Source organism: Lactuca serriola, chromosome 6 (assembly GCF_051521515.1).
Source record: "Lactuca serriola cultivar US96UC23 chromosome 6, Lser_US96UC23_V15, whole genome shotgun sequence".
NCBI classification, from domain to species: domain Eukaryota; kingdom Viridiplantae; phylum Streptophyta; class Magnoliopsida; order Asterales; family Asteraceae; genus Lactuca; species Lactuca serriola.
Window position 1 is genome coordinate 194626410 of NC_136413.1, and position 18419 is coordinate 194644828.

The 18419-nt window shown below is 39.1% G+C and overlaps 2 protein-coding genes across 2 annotated transcripts; both read left to right on the forward strand.

Annotated features, from left to right (window-relative positions):
- The first annotated feature begins 826 nt into the window (after nucleotides 1-826).
- LOC145059354 (root allergen protein-like) lies at nucleotides 827-1685 on the forward strand. Its single transcript, XM_079007209.1, has 2 exons — nucleotides 827-1057; nucleotides 1174-1685. The coding sequence occupies exons 1-2, from the start codon at nucleotides 877-879 to the stop codon at nucleotides 1467-1469; spliced, it is 477 nt and encodes a 158-aa protein (XP_078863335.1). The 5' UTR covers nucleotides 827-876; the 3' UTR covers nucleotides 1470-1685.
- A 15188-nt stretch (nucleotides 1686-16873) lies between these two features.
- On the forward strand, nucleotides 16874-17497 carry LOC145060532 (uncharacterized). The gene has a single exon (XM_079008181.1). It carries the CDS (start codon nucleotides 16874-16876, stop codon nucleotides 17495-17497), a length of 624 nt encoding a protein of 207 aa, XP_078864307.1.
- The last annotated feature ends 922 nt before the right edge of the window (nucleotides 17498-18419 follow it).

An 18419-nucleotide genomic window follows, 5' to 3' on the forward strand; every position in this document is an offset into this window, starting at 1 on the left:
GGTCCTTAATTGTGGTAATGAAATGATGGAAATACTCTTCAAATATTTTAATCAAATAGTAGTTAACACGTAAAATTTAACAGAGTTAGCAAAAAGGACAGTTTGTTAAAAGGTTTTGTAACCACAAATCCACCTCAGAGGTTTTTTGAACATAGGGACTATATATTAGACGCATAGGGACCATTTATGAAGTTTTTTCAATAAAATGAAATGAGTAGTTAGAATTTCAGGCCACAAGTGAGACATTTGAATTCGTTAAAAGTTGTCTAAAAGATTAACCACATAATTAATAGAAGTTATCTTCATGAGATGTATGTGATTGTGAATACATGATGAGAATGATAAAAAAAAAATTGGCTTAACAGATTTAATATTGAATATACACTGATTTGACATGGATTTACTTACGTACGTATTGTGGAAGAACTGAAAAATACGTTCTTTCTGTTTTGAAAATTTTGATTAAACAAGCAGGTAATTGCCAAACAACAAAATGCATAGCATAGTTACAATATGCCGTGAACGCATGATGTGGGGTTTTCAAAATGAAAAAACATAAAAAAAAAACCATATATATATTAGACCTATAAGATACAATATAAGGTGTTTTCATATATATCTTGAATAATACATACATATATACATTATTATATTATATTTTGTAGTTGTTTGGAACAGAAATTCGTTCATGCGCAATGAGTCAACAATGAAATGCGGAAATATGTTTGTAATTTTTTGACTATTCACCGTATCAGTCGCTTTAACTGTTCTTTTTCCAACCCAACAACACTATAAATACCACCATCTTCACTCATATTTCATTACAGCTAAACTCATCATCTTCTTACATATTCTTTTTTCAGCATATAATTGATAATGGCTGTGGTAACTGTAGAGCTAGAAGTCACTTCTTCACTTCCTGCTCCCAAACTTTTCAAAGTCTATAACGATTTCGACACAATTGCACCTAAGGTTGAACCAGAAACTTACAAATCCGTCAGTACCATCCAAGGTGATGGAGGTGCTGGAACCATCAAGAGCATTACATACGGTGATGGTAAGTAATTGCTCAATCAAATTAATAAATAACTTTTACAATATTTTTGCTTAGATTTTTACAACTTCATGTGAATAATTTTCTCCCTAATAATTTCAACTTGCAACTTATCATAGGTATTCCATTCACAAGCTCAAAGCACAAGGTTGATGTCGTTGACACAAACAACTTTAGCTACAGCTATACCATCTTTGAAGGTGATGTCTTAATGGGCACAGTAGATTCTGCTCATCATCATATAAAGTTTTTACCTTCTAGTGACGGTGGATCCGTATACAAGCACACAGTCGTGTTTAACTGCAAAGGCGACAATAAGGTATCCGAAGATAATATTAACCTTATGAAAGAAGGATTGAAGAAGAGCTTTAAGGGATTTGAAGCCTATGCCATTGCTCATCCTGAAGCTTACTAATTGATATGGGATCAACATGCATGTTCTGCTTCAATATATAATATACATACTGTGGTTAGTGTGTGCTCATGACAGAAGAAAATTTGTTTTCAGAGTTTTAGTTTATTGCTTTCCTTCACCTAAATAATTTGACGTCTAGTCTGTTTGTGTCACTGTTGTACTTGGTTTCCGTTTGAGACAACAATAAATGAGCAACTACCACGTGTTAGTCTATTATGTTTGATTTCTCAAATAATCATTGTTATCCTTTAGATTGGGGTTCGTAATCATCGTTCTACATCATTAACATATACCGTGCATTTCTTCTTTTCTCTAAGCTAATAAATGAAATCAATTTCATCAAATATCAATTTTTCATTTAATTTGATAATTATTTTCATGGATTTTCTTGATTATTTTCTTCCATTTATCATTTTTCCTAAATTTAAATTCCATATTTTATTGAGGGGTTATATATGTAAGTTAGTTTATTCTATTAAATTTGAGAATAAGTAGTATACAAGCATTTTTTTTCTTTCCATTTTCAAATCTCCTGCAATATATTAAATTATTATTTTATTCAATATTTTCTTTGTATTTAAGTAAAACTATTAGTTTTTAAAGTAAGTAATGCTTATATTTTTATATTAAACTTTTATTTTTAATAAATACATGTATTACGCGGGTTTCACACCTAAGAATTATGTATATTAATGAAAACGACACTTGATCAAGAATAATTCTTAATTAGTCATATAGAAAAAAGTGATTACAAGCATATAATGATAAATGTCCGAGCTTATAAAGAAAATGAAAACAACTTTGAATAAAATGAGAACACAACGAAAGAAAAGTGATTTTTATAGTGGAAAAAAGTTGTGTAAAGGTATCAATGTTGTCGCTAAGTCAATTGCAACGACTGCTGTCATGATAATATCTTGGCAAATGCCCGGTCGCTAATAGTTTTTTTACGACAAAAAGTAATTAATTCCTTTTAAAGACAAAATTTTATATTAGTAGTAATTAGTTAATAATAATTTTAAAAATAAAATTGTTTTTCGAGACCTTTAAGTCGCTGGAAATAAGTGAATATTTAAAAAGATTCTGATATTTGCATAATTTTTCAAAATCAAAAGAAAATTTATGAGTTATCATTTAGCGTCGATATATTGTTGCAATAAACATATAAAAATAAATAATTTCAATGTAATAATTAGTGAACGCTTGTTTATTGGTGTATCTTGTAATAGTCATTAATGCTTCAGGTTGACTTTGGTGGTTACTCTTACTTAGTTTGGTAATTAACATGAGTTAGTTTGTGTGATTTCAGATTAATCATAGTTTGTTAAGTTAGTTGGATGTTGATTAATCTCTTTTGTACATATTATGGACAACTCTTCATTCTAAGTAATAATGAGAAAATATTTATCAATTTCTTAATCTTTTACATGGTATTAGCGCAACGGATGATTCAATCATCTTTTCATTTTTTTCATTCATGATTGATTCTTGTTCTTTAATTTATTCTTTTCTTTTCTATTCTTATATTGTTTCTTTTATTTTCTAATCCTAGCTTTATTTAAAAAGATTCCTTTCCACAAAGAAAAACCAAAGTCACACTATATATAGTATTTACATGGTTCGGCCTATGTCCACAGGCAGGAGAGGAATATTCTTTATTTATTAGGTCTAAAATAGTGGTTACAAGTATTCACTAGAGACCTATTGGGCCATAGACCCATTAAACATGTCAACTAATCATAATACACCATGCAACAACTTTTGGAACATTCATCAATGTCATACATCCCATGAGCTTCAGCAACACACATGATAGAGCATTTTGAATTGCGGTGTAGCATCATGATGTATAGGTGACACATCATCAACACTAGTGGCTCATCATCCATCCTAGTGGCGCATCATGTAGTATTCCTTGAGCATCTTCAACTTTTAAGCATCCTCAAACAATCTTAGGCATCATATTTGAGTTCATAGCATTCACGGCTCATCAAGGGATGTCATGGCTCCTCAAGAACACAAGTGGCGCAACCTTGCACCAAGATGGCAGATCATCCTTAAAGATGGGGCACCTTCTCCAAGGGACAGTGCATCATCCCCTAGGATGACACACCTTCCTCATATTTGGCATATGAGACTTCAAGGTGGTTCATCCTCCTTCTAACATGGAACATCATCTTCCATAGTGGTATATCTGCTTCTCAAGCGTCACTTCTTGTTCACAAATGGTGCACCATGCTGCAAAGTGGCACACCTTCTTCCTAGAGTAGCACACCTAGAGCATGAATGTTGCATCTATGCACCAAGGTGCTCCATTTCACACCCATGTGCTCCATGACCCTTTTTAGAAGATTCATTCCTTTGACACTTGATCCATTACTTAGTTAGATCATCTATTCCCTTCTCATATTGTCCATTCCTTTGTTACATGCTCCATGAACACCAAAGTGCTCCATTAAACTTAAATTCTCCATGATAATGCACTAAATGCTCAAGTCTCATTTAACAACCATAATATTTTCTCTTCGTATCCATGAATAAAGGAAACATTAAATCTCATCTAATGCTAATTTTTTTGTTGAACCAATGGCTATGAATTTTAACAACATATCCAAGAAAAACATCTATTGTTCCCACTACAAGAAATGATCATTGCATGTAAAATCTCAATGCTACAAATTTAATAAATTATCTACATATTTCAAGTTCACCAAGCCGAAGAAGTTTGAGTCCACATCTCATATTGTTTTTTATAGCAGTCAGTCCATATCTGGTGAGCAATACAAGCAATGGATGCAATTATTCAACAACAAAAACAACAGATATGCATGTTTTAATTTGTTAATCATTGATGGTGGTATAGATGTTGTTTGTAATTACATTGACTCTTCTGGTGAGCATGTATCTTACATTTTCAATGTTATTGATGATACTAGCCATGAACTTGTGTCATGGTTTATAGATATTGGGGTAATAGATAATATGGTTCTTCTTCATTAATGGATTTTACAAGATCTTATCTGACTAGATTCCCTAATAGTCATTCCATACACGTCTTACAAAGTCGAAGCATTATCAATCATGCTACCATCATGCTACATCAGTTCCTATATGTTCCTGAATCCAAATGCAATCTTATTTTAGTTACCAAATTACTCGCAATTTATGGTGGGCATAATTTTTACTGACGTGTTTTGTTCCATGCAGACTCTTTTTTTCAGGAATAGATTAATCATTACAAAAAGTGTGAAAAATATTTACATTAAGAATTACAAGTTCTTCAAGAATCCTAGTTCATTAGATTATTCTCTTAACTATTTTCAATCAATTAATGAAAATGATGTTTCTAATCTTTGGTGTAACAGATTAGGAATTCTTCCCCTTTATAAGATAAATATTATATCTTTAGTAACTAAGTATTGTATCGGTACTAATTTTGATTCATATTGTTATCAATTTGGACAACACAAATTGTCATTATAGATAATGAAACCATATGATCCAGTCCATTTGATCTAGTGAATGATAGATTTTAGGGGCATATAAATTTCCTACTAATAATGGTTTTAGATACTTGTTAACTCATGTGGATGATCATACATGATCTACTTGGGTGCATTTACATAGGCATAATAGTAATGATTTTTTTTCCGATACAAGCTTTTGTGAAGTTTATTCAACACCAGTTCAATAAATATCTCAAGGATATTTTCACAGGTAATGATGTTCAAACTCATGGAATGTGTCATCAAAATTCATATCATCACACACCCGATAAAAATGAGGTTTTTGAAAGGAAGCATGAACATATCGTCGAAGTTTCAATAGCATTATTTTTTCAACATAGAATAGTATAGAAGTTACACAGTCTCATTGCACAGAAGTCATGACCAGGGGATAACTTTTTCCCACATCGGTACATATATGCCATATTGGACATGGGGAATAGAGTATATATGCTAATGACAACCATGGTACTAATGTTCTAATTGTTCAAAAGTTATGAGTATGTTCTTGGGTTGACTTACATATATTCTATTTACCTATTTGTTCCATTTAACCAAAGCACATGTCGAAGTTTTGCAACATTAATAAAAATAAAAACAAATAGTCAAAGGGTTTTTGGCAACTTTGATTATTTACAAAAGCAATCAGAACATAAATTAAGATGTCTTCCAAAGGTCCTGATATCAAGCTAATGAGGTGGATGTAACACCCGGTTCCTGGTACATATTTTAATTAAAGTAAACTCATGTTTTGTTCTGGGACTCGGCGGGTTGGAGGCCCAACTCCTCGAGTAGACTAGACTTTGGATCGGTAGGATAAGTGACCTACTCGACGAGTTGGGAGACCGAATCGACGAGTAGGACTGTCTGGGTGAAACCCTAATATTTGGGGTTTGCACCCTATTTAAACAACTTATAACACCCCAACCCATCCTCCATTGTTCCTCCTAACACAGAGAAAGCCCTAACTCGAACCCTAAGCCTCTTTTGAGTGTTCTTGAGATTTTTGGTGACTTTTGTGTGCATTTGAAGTTGGAAGAGAAGAAGGAAGCTTGGGAGTTCAAGTGTAAGCTAGTAGATCTAGAGGTTTTGCTTCATTCTCAGTTCATTCAAGGTAAAAATCTTGAACCTTGACTATCTATCTCTTAGATCTTGTTTTGGGGCTATTTTCTACCCCTTTTTATGAGTTTCTTAAGTTATAATTGGATTTTGTAAGTGTGTTTGGAGTTACACTTTAGATCTGGAACCATTGAGGGTTCCCATGGCATAAAGGTGCCAACTTTATGGCCATGGGAGACCCATTCTTCTTATATACCTCTTTTTTGGCTTTTAAAGCCAGAAACCCCATGCATGGATGTCAAGATTGGAACTTTATGTATAAAATGGACCTTAGAAGGTCAAATCTATGGTTTTGATGCATTAAGGCCCATTATAATCGACTGAATAGTTCTGGACAAAGAGGGACTCAGCGAGTCGCTTGGGTGACTCGGCGAGTCGAGTCACATTTTCCCTCGAATGTCTTTTGGTAATGGTCTTTGGTTGAGTGGAAGAAACACTCAGCATGTTTGGGGTTTGTTATGGACTTGAAGATTGAAGGACTCGATGAGTTCAAGGAGGAACTCGGCGAGTTCAAGGCAATGTCCAAACCACATGAAGACGGACTCGACGAGTTCAAGGATGAACTCGGTGAGTCATAGACTAAAAACCTTCATATAGATGAAGATGGACTCGACGAGTTCAAGGAAGAACTTGACGAGTCAGTACCAGAAGGTCCTGATGTTTTGTTGAAGGAGAACTCGTCGAGCTCTTGCTAGACTTGACGAGTAGGGACGAGGTTCTAGCATTTAATGGAAGTGGGGACTGGACAAGTTGGTGGACCAACTCGGCGAGTCGACTTTGACCAGATGTAGCCTTTGACCAGATGTTGACTTTGACCAGGGTTTTGACCTTGACTTTGACTTGGATTTGAGTGACCCTAGTAAGGGTTATGTGTAACATCCCTTTTTAAGAAGAGTAATTAAATAATAAATCAGGAACCCCAGGAAGTAACTATTATGATTATTTTATATTATTAGAGCTCAAAATTAAATAATAATTTGTGGGTGTCGATTTCGGGGAGCCAAATGACAAGATTTGAATATGTAGGGGTTAAAGTGTGATTGTGGGGATTAATTTGTAAAGATTTTCACGAGTCAAGGGGTGTTTTTTTATTATTTGGACTTGAATTGTACGGGTTTTCAGAAGGAGGGGTCGAAATGGTAAATTTTGGATTCGTTTTGAAAGAAATAATACAAGGAGGGACTGTTTTTGTTAGTACGAGAAAAAGTTCAAAGGAATCAGGGTATAAAACCCATCGCTACTCTCTCTAACCCTAACCCTATGTACAGCCTCCAGGATGATCTTTCAGCTGTCTTTCCCCTCATCAGCGCTGCCACCCTTATCTTTTTCCCTCTGACCACCAACCTCCTTCCTCGACCTTCAGCCGTCGCCATCTATGTTAGAACCGAAGAGCCATCGAGTCGAATAGCTCTTGTCGCCGACGAATGACCACATAGCGGGTGTCGTTGTCTCCATTGTTTTTCAAGATGTTGGTGCCACCGCTGCTGCTGCTCCGCCGACGACAGCGACCAGAAGAACCCGCTGCCCTTCTCCTTTTCCCCCTTCAGCCGGCAACAACAAAGAGTTTCACGTTGAGATGAATCTGTGGGACGTCGAGTAAGATTTGCATGGACGCTGTTTCGCCAAGATCACCACCGCCACAGTACTGCTGTCGAAGACGTTGTGGGCAGTTCGAGTGACCGTCGGAGGCTGATGGACTGACGTCTTCGTTGCTGCATGGTTGTGAGCAACTGGGGACTTTATGAGATGGGAAGATACCTAATCACCGCCACCTTCTACTGCCAAATGCCACCAGGTGGGTGGTTGGGTCAATTTCGCAAGTCAAAGGTGTATGTATGTGTTTTGTACTTGGTTTCGTTGGCTGGAACCCTCAAGAACAGCCACCACCAACATCGTGAGGTGGTGGCTGCCACTACGTGCCACTGATGGCCACCACTAGGTTGTTGTGTATATGTGTTTGTATTATTAGTGGTTGTGTGTGTTTAGTTGGGATTAACATTGTAAAATGTAACTAGAAATCAGAATAATGAAATGAAACCCTAACCAACATTGTGAGGTCGTCGCTGCCGCCTCTTGCCGCCGTGTCGGGTGGCGGTGTGCTTTGATTGTGTTTGGACCTCGTTTGGGGGATGTTTGGACAATATGGGACCAATGAAACCCTAATGGGCCAATAAGGCCCAATGTGACATCAAAGCCCAACCAATGGGCTTATAAACTAGTATTAGGTTGGAAAAACCCTAAGGGCATAAAACCCTAACTTGTGGAAATTGATCGGGACACACACACGGAAATTATTTAATAAACTTGAAATATAAAATAATAATCATTGGCAAAATAACTTAAGGCAATAATGGACTTAATGGATTAAGTCGTTAATGGATTAAGTCCTTAATGGGTTAAGTGAGAAACACTTAACCCTAATTGTCACTTTATATGAAACCCTAATTTCAATTGGGCCTTTATTTGGGCCTTTCTATTGTGCTTTGGTAATTAGATTATTAATGGGCCATCCAAAAATAATGATATGGACTAGAATATTTTGATGGGCTTAGGGTATGGCTCATATAAGGGTGTGGGCCCAATTTGGAAAATTAGGTCGTGGATGGGCCATAGTTTGGGACTTGATGATTATATGATATTGGGCCATTGGAAATGCCAAATGTTTGGGCTGGACTATATAGTTAGGCCTTTAATTATGACCATGTAGAGGTCTGAGTCCAATTTCGAAAATTGGGCCATATGTTGGGCTTTGGTCAATTACTTGACTATTGAGCCTTTAGTGAGTGAGTTGGACTTTGCGCTTGGAACCCAATTATTAATTAGGTGTTGTTTGATGTTGACAGTTCGGGAATATGTCAACCAACAGCTGGAGTTTTATCGGCGGGACTTCAGCAGTGCCAAGTGAGTAGTCCCCACTATATCAACAGGATCTAAGGCACCAATGCCGATCCTTTTTGGATTGTATTCGGATTATCTCATGTTATGCTTACTGATTTACATCTTGGTAGTTAGGATGGTGATATGCTATGCTCTAGTGACCCGGTTGGGTCGGTATCCTAGTATATAGGATGAGGCTATGTTAGTAACATGTTAGGTCGATATCCTAGTTATGGATTGTTGCTATGCTTTGTGATCTGTTAGATCGGTTTGACTGTTATATATATATATATATATATATATATATATATATATATATACACACACATGCTAGTGTTATATGATATCAATGTGCACATGATTGTCCTGGTTATAGGATAATGCTATGTTAGTGATCGGTTAGGTATGTATCCCAGTTATTGGGATTTTGCAATGATTAGTGATCTGTTAGATCAGTTTGACTATTATATGATATGTGTTAGAATATTTATGTACACATGTTTGTTTTATTAGGGGTTGGGTTGAGGCGGTCCTGCTTTGTGCTGTAGGCCAATATACCCGATGAGTGGTCTGGATAGGATGTAGGCCATGCGAGGCGGTCTAGTCATGTCGAAGGCTAGGCAGCGGTCCAGATAGGCTATAGGCATTGCGAGGCGGTCCATTCAGGCTAATGGCTCATTATGCATGTTGTTCTGTATTTGTTATATGATATGGTTATATTTGTATGGCGTTGGTATTTTGGGGAAACTCAATTAGCTTCGGGCTTACAATTGTTGATTTTATTTCAGTTATTTCTGATGATCGCGGGAAGGCGAAGGCGTGATCGTGCACCTCCTCATATCTTCATGAATGATTATGGGGATACTATGATGCTTAAATTATTTTTAAAACAAATTGTAATAACTTAATGGTTTTAAATGTTTTAAATTGGCTTGAATTTTACGGGTGTTACAAGTTGGTATCAGAGCCTTGGTTTGAGTGAATTGGAGGAACATTCGTGTGAATCCAATCTCAAATCAAGGAAAGGTTTTCAAAATGACTTCCAAAGTGGTTTTCAAAATATGTAAAGGAGGATGTTGGGTGTACGATAACCCGGAGCCAGTAAGTAGACCCTAAAATTCCATCTAGTATTTGATTATGTGATATGTTAGAACAGCATGCTAGTGCTAGGCTAGGGATCTTCAGGAAATGCATGATAGAATTGCCTGATTACATGATGCCTACTAGCCTACGGTTTCCTTTATATGAGATTGACGTCATTACTGTAGTTGCTTAGTGTGTGCATCACGGCTATACATAATTAAGATCTTATAGCCTGAGAATGTTTGATTTGACCTTATGTTCTATTCTTGTTTGATTGGGAGCTTAGGGTAGGATTGGATATTCGAAAGTCTATAGGGTCCAGCGTTATGTATGGCTAGCATACACTAGTTCTATAGGGTTGGTGGAAGTTTCATGGATGGGTGGGTTGTGTGAGGTCGGGAGGCCAGTTATGTGATATTTAGCATTCCTCTAGGAGTGAAGGTTGAGCGCTCGCTATGATTATGTAGATTGTCAAGGCGTTGTGATGATACTTGACACAAATATGGGTAGGTGTGGATGGTAGTAAGGGCCCATACTACTGAAAGCACAGGACCCATATGCATAGCAAGGAAGTCACAACCCCTAGGGTTTGGTTGGGAATTGGTTCTTTGTCATTATATGGGTTATCAGAGATCTTCCTGGTGTCTTGCCAAAATGGTGGTTACGAGACATCTAGAGACCAGATCCAGATTAGGATTAGGAGCTGCCAGCCAGGATAGGCGAACATTGTCAGAGGACCGTGTCAGTGAGATCATTCGGGTGGAGGTGATCGAGTTTGTCTGGGGACAATTAACAGAGATGTGTGGGTCTATTAAGACCGCCATGGTTGAGTATTTCGATGAGGGCTATGCAGCCATTGTTGAGACGACTGCTATATAAGCTTCAATAGCTGTAACATCGGCAGAGGGAACCAGTCGGGCTTTCTAGTATCGGGACTTCGATAACGTGAAGCCCCGACCTTCGGTAGGGTTTAGGACCCAGTTATAGCCATGAGGTGGCCATATGATATGGAGGGATGTTTCTTTACACGTGCATGTCCTATTGACCAGAAGGTCAGACACGCTCTGAACCTACTGAGGTTCGGGGCGAAGGACTGGTGGGAACTTGTTATTGGGACGTGTTCTGATGAGTAGAGGGATGCAGTTATCTAGGATCAAAAAGATGATCTGTACTCGTTATATTTTGCAGGTTGAGTGGGAGAGGCTAGTACATGAGTTTCTAGATTTTAGGCTCAGGGGTTTGCTCGAGGCCGAAATCAGAGTCGCAGGGACTTTGGAAAGGAGTGATGACTATGTTCAACTGGGGTTTTGCAGTTGGAAGTGGAATGGTTAATTGATGGAATTGATTTTCGTTTTGTTGGGTAAGAACTGTGCCTTCTCATTTTGTCGAGCACAAAGGAGTGAGCGGGCTTGTGACCCCATGATCAGGTTGTATTCCAGCTAGGGGTTAGTTGGTTGCAGGGATAGAAAACATTATTTCAGCGCTGGTGAGCGCAGGTGGGTCGATGTGGCATAAGTGTGTTGTGAGGTCCGGTTCGCCTTGGATCTCTTGTATCGGGTGGTAATGACTGATTGTGCGATCTATTGCACTTTTGGGATTGTAGACTATGTCTTATGAGTAGTTGTAGCTCGATTTAGGGAAAGATTGTATGTAGTTCAGTTATGGATGATCGAGCTAGTGAGTGAGTCAGGGTGCGAGACCCTGAATGATATGATTTCTAGAGTCGAGAGCGGGAGATTTGTTGGAGCACTTTGGGAAGAAGGGTATTATATGGGAGGTCCGCGGACAGGGTTCCACATGATGGTTATTCATTATTTTCTGGAATCAGTGGTTTTTGTAAGTGTTATTCACTGGCGGAGGAAAGCGCCAAAGGAGTGAGCAGGCTTGTGACCCCATGATCAGGTTGTATTCCAGCTAGGGGTTAGTTGGTTGCAGGGATAGAAAACATTATTTCAGCGCCGGTGAGCGCAGGTGGGTCGATGTGGCATAAGTGTGTTGTGAGGTCCGGTTCGCCTTGGATCACTTGTATCGGGTGGTAATGACTGATTGTGCGATCTATTGCACTTTTGGGATTGTAGACTATGTCTTATGAGTAATTGTAGCTCGGTTTAGGGCAAAGATTGTATGTAGTTCAGTTGTGGATGATCGAGCTGGTGAGTGAGTCAGGGTGCGAGACCCTGAATGATATGATTTCTAGAGTCGAGAGCAGGAGATTTGTTGGAGCACTTTGGGAAGAAGGGTATTATATGGGAGGTCCGCGGACAGGGTTCCACATGATGGTTATTCATCATTTTCTGGAATCAGTGGTTTTTGTAAGTGTTATTGACTGACGGAGGAAAGCGCCAAGGGAAGTAGCTCATTGTTGAGGCAATAGTTAAGAGTATCTATCTTTGGACTTCAAGATTTGGGTGTGGGATAATTCGAGCTTCGGGACTGTTGGTTTCCCTAGAATTCAAGAAGTGTTCATCTAGTTATTAGAAGCGTGTGACCATTCGGGGGTTCGCTAGTAAAGGAATACTAGTTGGAAGGGTCTGGTTGTCATCAGATCGATCGTTAGAAAGTAAGAAGGATTGAGAATTCTCAAACTTTCATGTATTGTGAAGACTTAGTCGAATCTAAGTGGGGGAGAATTATCGCGGGATTCGTAAGAATGAGCGGTTTGAAAATGGGATATGTTTCGCATCGTGGTCAGGAAGGAAGACCACCCAAGTGACTGTTAGCTTTGAGGTTTGTGTGAGTTGGGAGTTAGGTAAAACTCCCCAGCATGGGAATCGCGTCTTCTCAGTGCTTGATAGTAGAATTTGGGAAATTAGGTTGGAATTTTAGCCATGAAATAAGTTCAGTTGTGTGTTAGGTCGAGTAGTTGTAACGCCCCGGGTTTTCTCGGTACGTTTGGTTATTTAATTTAATTATCCTTGTAACCTTGGGTTAATTTATTTAACCAATGTCTGATTTCTTATGTTATTGGACTCTTTTGATCATCTTGTAAACTCCTTTTATTGAAGTCCATGGGCTATGGGCCTATTTGCAAAGTCCATCTAGTTAATAGTACTTAATGTGTAAATTGAATAATTTGGAACACACACAAGGAAAACACTCTAAACCCTCCCTCTCTCTCAAAAATCGTCCCTCTCTCTCTCTCTTTGGGGATCAAGAGCAGCCAAGGGGCTGTTTGGAGCTTAATTCTTGTTCATTTCCAGCCTTGATTCGTATTGGTATGAACCTCCTTATCCTTTCTTACGACTTGATTCATAACCTTGTTCTAGTTTTATGATTTCATCTTCACCTCTTCTCCTTCTTATTTTATTGTAATTGTATGTTATACATCATCTCAAGATCCTATCTTCACCCCATATATGGTGGATGATGGATCTAGGGGATTACATGTGGCAAAAGATCATGGAAACCCTAAAAGGGAGAATGATGATTTTATGTGCTTATGTTTATTTTCATGTTGATTATTATTACATCCTTGTGGCTAAATGAAATCCTAATGATCCCTAACCCTTTTTAGTACCACCATTATCATGGGGACTGAATTGGGATGATGAACACATCTTAAAATGTGTTTCAAAAGGAGAAGGATGGATAAGCCAAAAAGGAATCACGGGTGGCTACGATTCTGTTTTCCATCAGATCTGTAGTCATTTTGTAAAAATCATATCTGGAGCTCTAGAACTCAAAAGGACCCCAAACCAGTTCCAAACGTTCACAAATTGAGTTGGCTAACTTTCTTAAGAAGGCCAACCTCACTGATAAGGGCTTTATCTATGTGAAAGAATGGCATTTTTGCTGTTAGGTCTGATCCGGGTCTGTTCTGATATGTCATTTTGTTTTCATCATTTCTAAGGCTTGGAAAAGGATCCAGAGTGATTCCAAGTTTCTATATGTTCCTTATATTATGAATTTAAGATCTGGAGAATATGGGGTGTTATTCCAATTATAAATTGGGTATAATGGATCCACACTCCAGGTCAGTGGGCAGTCACCAGCTTTTACTAGTGCTGTGATTGTCCACAATGTGAATTTTATATATGGAGTTTGAGAGATTCTTTACATTCAATTGCAACTCTGAGACTTTCACTTGTATGTCCTTTACTTCTCTTAATTTTCTTTTGTACTAATTCTACTCACAAGTTGGGTAGAATTGGCCAACATCACTTGACTGTATTGTTGGAGACAGAATTGATACACCATTTTGTAAAATTCATATTTAATTCATCTTTTGGAGTTAGAATGGGTTCTTTATAGTTGTGGAATCCAGAGAAATCATAGTTTCCTATAAAATTTAGTTAAAGCTATGTTTCTGTTTTAGAGTTTGGAGTAAATCCGTTTTGAACAGCAGGTCTGTTTTAGAGACCTTGCTGTGATTACTCTTTTCTCAACTCATAGCTTCGTTACTTCTCCTTTCTAACCTTTAGTCCTTCTTAGGTGAGGTTTTGAAGTTTGCTCAAGCTTGGTAGCATTATTTGATTGTTATCCATCCTTAATACTCACTCAAGGTGAGTTCCCTCACACCGTTGTATTGATGATTGTGTTTGCTAGTTAGCTCGTGTGTGATTATTTAAATTTATTATAAAAGCATGCTATATAAGTATTGTTTTAATTCGTACATGTGCACTGGATGTAACTAATTATGGATATGGGGACACCACCAAAGGATACGGATTTACCGGTGAGGTGGGTAGGTAAGATCACCAACGTAATACTCTTCGTGAGGTGCGGTGATTAGGGCCAAATGATACGGGATCTTCCCGGTGCGGTTCAAACCTACAAGTCCTTCTCGTAATATAGACATTGATTCGTTCTTTGCCTTTATCATTATAATTGGAAAATGGATTAGGGCTAGTAAATATGAATGTTAGTACAATGTCTGTGTTTGAATTCACTAAGCTTCGTGCTTACGTTTTTCCTTTATAACTTTTCAAGTGTTAAGATTAAAGAGGCTAAGGCTTGACATGGAGCATCGGGACATCGCTACTAGTTATTTTGTTGGGACCTTATTATTATTATTACTTCCGCACTTATTTTATATGATTATTAAGTTGATGGATTATGTTATGACTATTTCAGTTGTTTTAATTTAATTTAAGATGGGTTTTAAAAGTTTAAAATTTTTGCAAAAAAAATTGGGTGTCACATTTGGGTGTGGGATAATTCGAGCATTCGGGACTGTTGGTTTCCCTAGGATTCAAGAAGTGTTCATCTAGTTATTAGAAGCGTGTGACCATTCAGGGGTTCGCTAGTAAAGGAATACTAGTTGGAAGGGTCTGGTTGTCATCAGATCGATCGTTAGAAAGTAAGAAGGATTGAGAATTCTCAAACTTTCATGTATTGTGAAGACTTAGTCGAATCTAAGTGGGGGAGAATTATCGCGGGATTCGTAAGAATGAGCGGTTTGAAAATGGGATATGTTTCGCATCGTGGTCAGGAAGGAAGACCACCCAAGTGACTGTTAGCTTTGAGGTTTGTGTGAGTTGGGAGTTAGGTAAAACTCCCCAGCATGGGAATCGCGTCTTCTCAGTGCTTGATAGTAGAATTTGGGAAATTAGGTTGGAATTTTAGCCATGAAATAAGTTCAGTTGTGTGTTAGGTCGAGTGCGTGTTCGACCCGGTTGGAAAGTGTTGTAATACTGCGGAGGTAGCCGTAGCATTCACTAGCGATCAGTTAAATTGTTGACTATGAATTGGATTCTACTAGCCTTAAAATATTAGATTACACACTTAGTTAGTGTTAACATGTGAGAGAGTTGTAAAATTAACAGCTAGAGCGAACTGGAAATTTTGAAACTAGACGCGAATGCGAAATTGGAACTTGTGTGGAAGGTAGTAGAAGCGCCCCTACTTTTTGAAACATCGGTGCCGGTTTCGAGTCGGGGCAAGGTTGAAAAATTTTCGGCAAGCTGAGTGTTTTGTCTTCCTAGAAATATCTAGGCTGAATTGTTTCTAAGATTTTCCTTCTTCTGTGGATACCAATGGCTCTGCCTGCTCGACTTAATCAACTCCAAATGGAGCAAGTTAGGGATATTGTCGCTGAGGAATTCAATAAAGGTTTCAACAAACTAATCCCGGGTGTGACCAACGACATAATCAACCAATTCGGTGCTCTTCTGGATGAGCGCCTCGCGGCTATTCCCGGGGAAGCGTTACTGTCTCTGCCTATTCAGGATTCGGCATACTACTTCAAGAAGTTCAACAAGTGTAGCTCTCCTCTTTGGAATGGTGAATCCGACCTAGTTGCTACTAAGCCCTGGGTGTCAGATGTTGAGGGCACCTTCATAAGTGTTGGGTGTCCGGACTAGTACAAAGCAGTGATCGCCATGAATCAGCTGTGAAAAAGGGGAAAGACATAGTGGAACACCATCACCGCTCTATTGAATGAAGATGAAGTGAGGGCCATGTCTTGGGCCCAATTTGTGGAGAGGTTCGAGGCACAATATGTGCCTAAAGTGGCGCAGCAGCGAATACAGCAAGAGTTCATGGCCTTACAGCAGACTACCGAATCCGTTAGTGACCTGAACGCCAAGTTCTTGGAGATGCTATCTTTTTGCCCCTCGTTTGTTGGGAACGAGGCCTGGTTAGTCAGCCGGTACACGGCCATCCTACGTATCGAGATTCGGGAATTCGTTAGCATGCAGAAGTTCTCGAATTTATCTACGATCATGAATGTAGCGAGGAGGAGGGAAATCGAGTTGCAGACCCAGTCCAAGAGGAAGGCCAATGACACCTCTTCCAAGACATCCAGAGATGCCCAGAAAACGCAAAAGTAGGGTAGTAAGTCAAGGTATGAGTATAGGACGTCTTCAGGGCGAGAAAAATATGTTGATATGCTACAACTGCAAAAAGCCAGGGCATCATTGGAAGAATTGTAGGGATCCCCCTGCGAGTGCAGTACCTCATATTACTTCTGCAGTTCTCGTCTGCTATCACTGCAACGAGACGGGACACAAGAAGCCTGAATGCCCGAAGTTGAAGACTGGTAAAGGAGACAAGGGTACAAATCCTGCAATTGCATCATCCTCTAAGGGAACCATTATGGTGACACGAGGTCGTGCTCACCAGATGACTGTGGAGGAGCCGGTGATTACAACGACAGTGGCAGACACTTATTTGCTAGATTCCAAGCCCGATGTTGTTATGTTTGATAGCGGTGCTACCCATTCTTTTGTATCTCACACGTTTATTAATCATTTGGGGCGTAGTATCGGAAAATTGGCTCACCCAATGGTTGTCGATGTTGTCGACAACCGCACTATTTATGTCACCGATGTCTATCGGGGTTGCACTCTCGAGTTTTCTGGAGTTGAATTCCCTATTGATCTTATCCCTATTGCGATGCGAGAGCTCTGCGTTATCGTAGGCATGGATTGGCTTGATGCGTTTGATGCCGAAATCCACTGTCGTAAGAAGCAAGTTCGTGTTCGAAACCCTAGAGGTGGATAACTTATTATTCAGGGGGACATTCCCCGCCTGGCTATGGCTTCTTGCTCTTCTGCTATAGCACTAGACGACGTTCCTATCGTTTTCGACTTCAGCGATGTCTTTCCGGAGGAACTCCCTAGCTTGCCACCTGTTCGGCAAGTGGAGTTTCGCATTGATTTGGTGCCAGGTGCGACTCCGGTAGCGAAATCTCCTTACCGCTTGGCACCACCTGAAATGAAAGAGCTCCAAGATCAACTTCAAGAACTAAGTGATAAAGGGTTTATACGGCCAAGCTGCTCTCCTTGGGGTGCTCCTATTCTCTTTGTGAAGAAGAAAGATGGATCCCAGCGAATGTGTATTGATTATAGGGAGCTAAACAGGCGCACGATAAAGAATAGGTACCCGTTGCCACGTATTGACGATCTTTTCGATCAGCTTCAGGGAGCATCTTGGTTTTCCAAGATTGATTTACGTTACGGTTACCATCAGATGCGGGTTCGTGAAGAAGACATTGAGAAAACAGCATTCCGTACTCACCCTCTGACATTGAGAAAACGGTATTAAGGTCGATCAAGCTGAGGTTAATGCGGTTAAACAATGGAAGATTCCAAAAACACCTTCTGAAATTCGCAGTTTCTTGGGTTTAGCCGGTTATTACTGGAGGTTCATTGAAAATTTCTCTAAAATCGCCTTACCACTCACCCGATTGACCAAGAAATCAATGAATTTTGTTTGGGGCCCGGAGCAGCAGCTGGCGTTTGATGAGCTAAGGAAACGATTGTGTGATGCTCCGATTTTGGCCTTACCTGATGGGGTTGAGGATATGGTGGTTTACTGTGATGCATCGCTTCAAGGTCTTGGTGCCGTGTTAATGCAACGAGATAGGGTGATAGCCTACGCCTCCCGACAGCTAAAACCCCACGAACGAAACTACCCCACTCAT